At 36.4% G+C, this 6,000-nt stretch overlaps 1 protein-coding gene across 5 annotated transcripts in view; it reads right to left on the bottom strand.

The window, feature by feature from the left end:
* Positions 1-4,904: 4,904 nt before the first annotated feature.
* Positions 4,905-6,000, bottom strand: part of LOC116265636 (uncharacterized) — a 39,200-nt gene continuing 38,104 nt past the window's right edge. For all 5 annotated transcript variants that reach the window (XM_031646379.2, XM_031646377.2, XM_031646375.2 and 2 more), the window contains 2 exons: positions 5,384-5,505; positions 4,905-5,310 (listed from right to left, as the gene is read on the bottom strand). In XM_031646379.2, the coding sequence (XP_031502239.1) occupies positions 5,209-5,310; positions 5,384-5,505 (224 nt within the window). In that variant the 3' untranslated portion in view covers positions 4,905-5,208. The remainder of the gene's footprint in view (positions 5,311-5,383; positions 5,506-6,000) is intronic.

Here is a 6,000-nt window from a genome sequence, read left to right as displayed (position 1 = left end):
GTTCAACATTCCTTCTTTTATCATTCTAAATTATGGGCATCGGAATAGGTTCTGTTACTGTGAGGCATGTTCAATTTTTTTGTTTTGGATTATCTTTTCAAAAGTGTTTGAACTATGCACTTAATATGGTTTGCCTCTTCTATTGCTTTTAGGGGGTAAAAATGTCATGCTTCTTCTCTTCTTCACACAAATCTTTTCTTATTCTTGGTTAATAGCATTTTGTTCTGTTAATTCTCTTTCGTTAGATTTTTCATTTTGTCCCATTGTTGAATGAGGAAAACAGAACTCCTCGTTTTGGCCTCTTTCTTAGTTGTGGTGTTCGCTGTTTCTCACCTTACCTATTTGTTTATTTATTATTTTATTTCTTTTCCAACTGGCTTGTCTGCCGAGGATCTACATGTTCTTGACCTGACACAGCAAAGACCTAGATGGAACAGGTGTTGTCCACAGAATTTTCACCAGTCTTCATTTTTTATAGAATTTTGGATCTTTAGTCATTAACCTCACACGACATTGGTGGAAAGGTTTGCTTTGTTGTTTTTTGTTTTTTTTTGAGTGAAATTTTATATCTTATAGTCGGTAAGGGTTCAACTTAGTAAATATAGGTTCACTTCTTCGTTTTAGGACGTGTTTATGTTCTTATAAACTGTTTTATTTTTTTGCTTGAATTCTTGATTTATTTAGCAAAAGGTGCGAGGATGTTGGCCATTCCATTACCAAACCATTAGTCCATTCATGGGATAGATGAAACTCCTCAAACCTAGTCAACTCCTGTAGAGTGTGACGAATTTCATTTTCTTTGTCTCAAATATCATTTGGGATAAATTATTAAGGCTGGACCATTATTCCATCTTAACCGAGTGTCTTCAACATAACCCAGTCTTAGGATTGAGCCTGTCATAGAAAACCTCTTATCTCTTTTCAAAAGGACCAGTCAATTTTGTTCTCGATTTTGAACTGTGACATTTTTGAAAGGTTCTATTCGTTGAAGTTGCATGAGTTTTGGGTTTTATGTCCTCGGGTCCTTCATGGTTTTAGACCCAGGTTCGGATTCTTTCTTCTTGTGTCACGTTAGTTCTTCTTGTGTCACGTTAGTGTCAGGTTAGTTGAATAGATCCTTTAGTTAGCTATTGCACATGTCCAGGATAGGTTAAGGTCATTGCCTTGATTTGTTTTCAGTAGGATCTTATTTTGATTTAGTTTGATCGTTTAGTTTGTTGAGTTGGGCAATTGCTGGTTTGATTTTATAGTAGTTCAATCTTGCTTATTTTCTGTTTTAATGGTTTCCAGCTGGGTTGTTTAGGTGTTTTGTTGTCTTAGTTGCTTGGTTTTCATTTTTCAATGCATTCACTTGTGTCGCAGACCGACTATCCCTCGGCGTCATGCGGGCGAAATAGGCCTGAAAATGTCAGCCCGAGAGAACTTGATTCTTTTGGTAAATCTAATCTCATCAAGTTCATGGGTTCGTGTGTCACATTCTGATAGAGTCTTGAATTGCATATCGTACATTGCTTAAGTTTGTAGGTTGGTTGACTGAATATCTTTGACAAGAACTTCGCATCTCACATCTAACTTGGTTATGATACAATCATGTGTTTGCTGACATGGAAGCCTACATTCTAAAAATGTGCAAAGCTATTTTGTTCATTATCCAACTCGGTTAGTGTTTGGTAACATGGAAGCCTACATTTTAAAAATATGCCACGGTTTGTCTCTGGAGTGCTAGAAAAGTTCTGTTCTTGTGAGTGTAAGGACTGTCCTTTTTATGACCAGAGAACTGTGGTACATGCTATTTAGTTACTTGGAATTGTAAGAATCGTGCCTTTTAAAAATGTCATGCTTCTTCTCTTCTTCGCACAAATCTTTTCTTATTCTTGGTTAATAGCATTTTGTTCTGTTAATTCTCTTTCGTTAGATTTTTCATTTTGTCCCATTGTTGAATGAGGAAAGCAGAACTCCTCGTTTTGGCCTCTTTCTTATTTGTGGTGTCCGCTGTTTCTCACCTTACCTATTTATTTATTTATTATTTTATTTCTTTTCCAACTGGCTTGTCTGCGGAGGATCTACATGTTCTTGACCTGACATAGCAAAGACCTAGATGGCACAGGTGATCGTTGAATTTCAGTAATTCCTTATTTTCTGCGTATATTCTCATTGGGATGTAGGCCTTTGCTCATGAAAATGGTTGTACTTGTGTTCTAGGGTGGTTGTACAAGGTGCTGGCCCAGGTCCTCATATGGCCATGTGATGGCTCTAGTTGGACAGCGGTTCCTCTTGGCTATTGGTGGAAATGATGGTATCTCTTCTTATAATTTTCTTTGTACATGTTAAATATTTTTGGTGTTGCTTTCTGAAATATGCTGGAAATGTTTACAGAGTCGATGCTAATTCTTTTGCTGATTTTCTTTTTTTAAATTCATTAGGAAAGTGTGAGAGCGTCCTTTGGCTAATGTCTGGGCTTTAGATACCGCTGCCAAGCCCTACGAGTGGAGGAAACTAGAGCCAGAAGGAGAAGGCCCACCTCCATGCATATAAGTCATTGGTTGCTTTCTTATTAAAAAGCGGTTTTAAGTTCTTAGATTCTTCCTATGTTACTATTAGTAGAGGCTACTCTTAGTTGATGAGTGAATTTCTGATTTCAACATTAAACTTTTGCAGATCATTCCAGAGGCCATCTGTTCAAGATATGGACTTGCTGTGGGTGCCAATTTTGGTAGGGCTTGTCCATATTCTCATGATAATTTGCTATCCAATAGCTTATCCAATCGGGAAGGTGACCCCATGCAGAAAAATCGTTTTGTTCTGTAAAAGATAAATTCAGTTTTGATTTCCTGAACATACACTATTTTTCTTGGTGAAGGAAAGCCTATCCTTACATTTGTTATTTTGAAAAGCATTCTTAAACAATCATGGACATGTTTTGTGATTATTTTGAACTTCGGTGCTTCCGAAGAAAGTTTTAACTTTAAAAAGGATAGCCACGTGGAAACGATATCTGGGTTTGTCAAGATGAGAAATACTTCGGGAGGCCTGCAGCTGCATGGTACAACAGATTCTCTAGTTTGCATAGTGATTCTCTGTTTTTGTAGATCCTGGACTTTCTGCTTGGACATAATGAGTCTGCACTTTTCAGGCGTGCACAACTGAAAGCTCTTGTTTCTATCCATAGCAAAAAGGTATTCTTTCTTTATTTAAGAACTCTTTCTCTGCTAAACCTCCTGTGGTGTAAACAGTGATATTTTTCTCCACGTCTGCATTAGTTAATCTATCTATTACTTCTCTGTTTGTCGAAATCAATCTTACGCTCCAGGGCGTTATTTCATTAAACTACAAATGGTGGCAACCACAATACTTCAATTGAAAGATGAATGGTAGTTTCACTACGTCTACAAGCTAGAACATTAAAGGTGTAGGACATAACTTTGAGGGTTTTAGGTGGAAGACTGTTTCCTTCAAGTAAACATTAGAAAAAAGAAATTCTTTTGAATGCAACTAGGACACCAACTTGGCACTGAAAATTGTCAAATACTACATGACTCATGTTATATATATATATATATATATATATCATGAGCCCTAGATTTACCTCAAAAAAATAAACAAATAAAAATTTGAAAGTAAATTTTATAAAAATTTTACTTATTTGACATAAAAATTTTGAGAAAAGGTATTTTGGCTTCAGTCAAACTTTAGAAACTTTAATTCTACCTCTCCCATGAAAAATTTCTGGCTCTACCCCTAGAGAGAAGAAAATCTCAAGGGCCCTCCCTAGTGGAGGAACCCTTCATCCGACGTTGGGTAGTCTCTTGCCACCCACCAGCCATTGCAAGGTGAAGTCTGCTCTGCCATTAGAAAAGAAGGGAAGGGAGAGATAAAGAGCAAGATAGAGATTAATGCGCGTGAGTTCAATCTGTTTAGATTTAATATCCCATAATGTCACTATAAACTGATTTCATGATTCAGTTTTCTTTTTTTTTTTTCTCTCTCTCTCTCTTGATATATATATATATATACTAGCTTGTGACAAACCTTCATATATTTTGTCAGGTTTTAATTTCAGTTTCATTATTTAGTTGGCTTTAGTTATGGGGGTTGTCTTTTGTGTTATTGGGAGGCGTGAAGGGAGTCTTCTCCTGATGAACCCTTCTGTACGGCATGCCATCAATAGAGATTCCATTTATGCCCTCATTACACGTGTTATAGCGGGTTTAATATGCAGCTTAATGTGCAGTCTTGACAAAAAGAAAAATAAAGGATAATGTAGCTTAATATTCTCTCCACTGACGTTCAGTGAATTTCATCATCATTCCGTTCTTTTCTGACGTTATGTGGGTGATTGCATCAAGTAAGCCCACAACCTTTAAGATTCATCAAAGAGTCCCCCAACTTTTATATGTGATTCTCAAAGGACCACTTCATAAAAAAAAAAAACCTGCACATAATAATGCTGTTTAAAATATAACAGAAAAATTAAAAAAAAAAAAAACGAACAGGCATCCTGCCGGCGAGGGGCACCGGCCCTTGCTTCCATTGTATAAGTTCTTATAAGAAGTGATTCATTTTGAATTGGTCCTATTGCATTTAAGAACTGATTAGGAACAAGTACCACAACTGATGAACATTGAATTGGTATTGATTCCACACAGAAGTACGAATAAGCACAGAAATTGATGGAACAGCCAATGCAGTTCATAAAATTACATCTCCGATGACACCCTATCAGAAACCAAGTACTGAGTTGAACTTTCCTTAGTATTGTCCTTGTAAGGTTTGGTGCAGGGGCACATCTTTTGGTATTTTTTTATTTCTTTTTTTTATATGCTTTTTTTATACTTTATTCTTAGTTGTGAAATTGAGTTCAGATTAAGTTTTATTGTGGGCAACATTTGCAGTTGGATGAAGAATAGACATTAAAAACGATTGCTATCTGTTCCAAGTTACAAATGGAATTGGCACCAGGACTTCATTGACCATTCTAAGCATATTGTAATATTTTTTTTTCTAATTTTTATGCTTAGCTTTTTTTTCTTTGGTAGGGAACCATGGTTGCAACTACAACTTACATGACCATGATCCACAGAAAGAACATCTGACAAAATAGGTACGTCATACCCATCCATAGTTGGATATTTGCAGGATGTCCTCCTGCCAAGTTGCCAACTTCAATTCCCTGCTCTAATTTTGTGGAATATCTAATGCAGAACATACTCATGTTTGTTTCCCTTCAAGAACTTTGATGATATCTTCAGCCCTTGACTGGATGCCATTAAGGTACTCAATTAATATGCGCTGTTGGTAGGAACCCCCCTCCTAAAACAAGATATACCAAAATTAGAAAAGAAATGTAAAACTTCGTCTCAGAATAGTAAATCACACAACTCACTGTTCGGATTAATGTTCTTTCAATTCTTTTCTTGACCACAGCATAGAAATCCTCTGATGGAATGTCTCCCTTTCCAACTTGAAGTCCATCAAGTAAAAGCTTGTTCCAGTCTTGCTCAGGTGCTGCAATCGACCAAAGGCTACTTGTGAGATTAGGCAGTATCTAGGGTAAAATAATTCTAACATGACAAATAGGGATCGTGCCAAGTTCAGCTTAGATTTAGCCAAAATGATCCATGTGATTAGCTAGTTTCATTTCATAGAGAAGAATAATGCACTGAAGTTAAATAAAGATGCCTGACCATCTCCCACGTATCAAATATCCTTCAACTACTTATGGTCAATAAATAATCAAAGGCAGCCGCCTATCAATCTTCCTAGATATTGGCACTGAAGTTAAATAAAGATGCCTGACCATCTCCCACGTATCAAATATCCTTTAACTACTTATGGTCAATAAATAATCAAAGACAGCCGCCTATCAATCTTCCTAGATATTGGCAAAGACACTATCAAGAAAAAACTTTTTCTCCTGTCGATTCCCGTAGGAAGGGTAGGAGCATAATTTATGAGCATTTACTAAAAAATGCAGATATTGATGAACCAACTAGAAAATAC

The sequence above is a fragment of the Nymphaea colorata genome, chromosome 12 (assembly GCF_008831285.2).
Source record: "Nymphaea colorata isolate Beijing-Zhang1983 chromosome 12, ASM883128v2, whole genome shotgun sequence".
Classification (NCBI taxonomy): domain Eukaryota; kingdom Viridiplantae; phylum Streptophyta; class Magnoliopsida; order Nymphaeales; family Nymphaeaceae; genus Nymphaea; species Nymphaea colorata.
The sequence above is the reverse complement of the archived record's forward strand: the minus strand, read 5'-3'. Positions and strand labels throughout refer to the sequence as shown.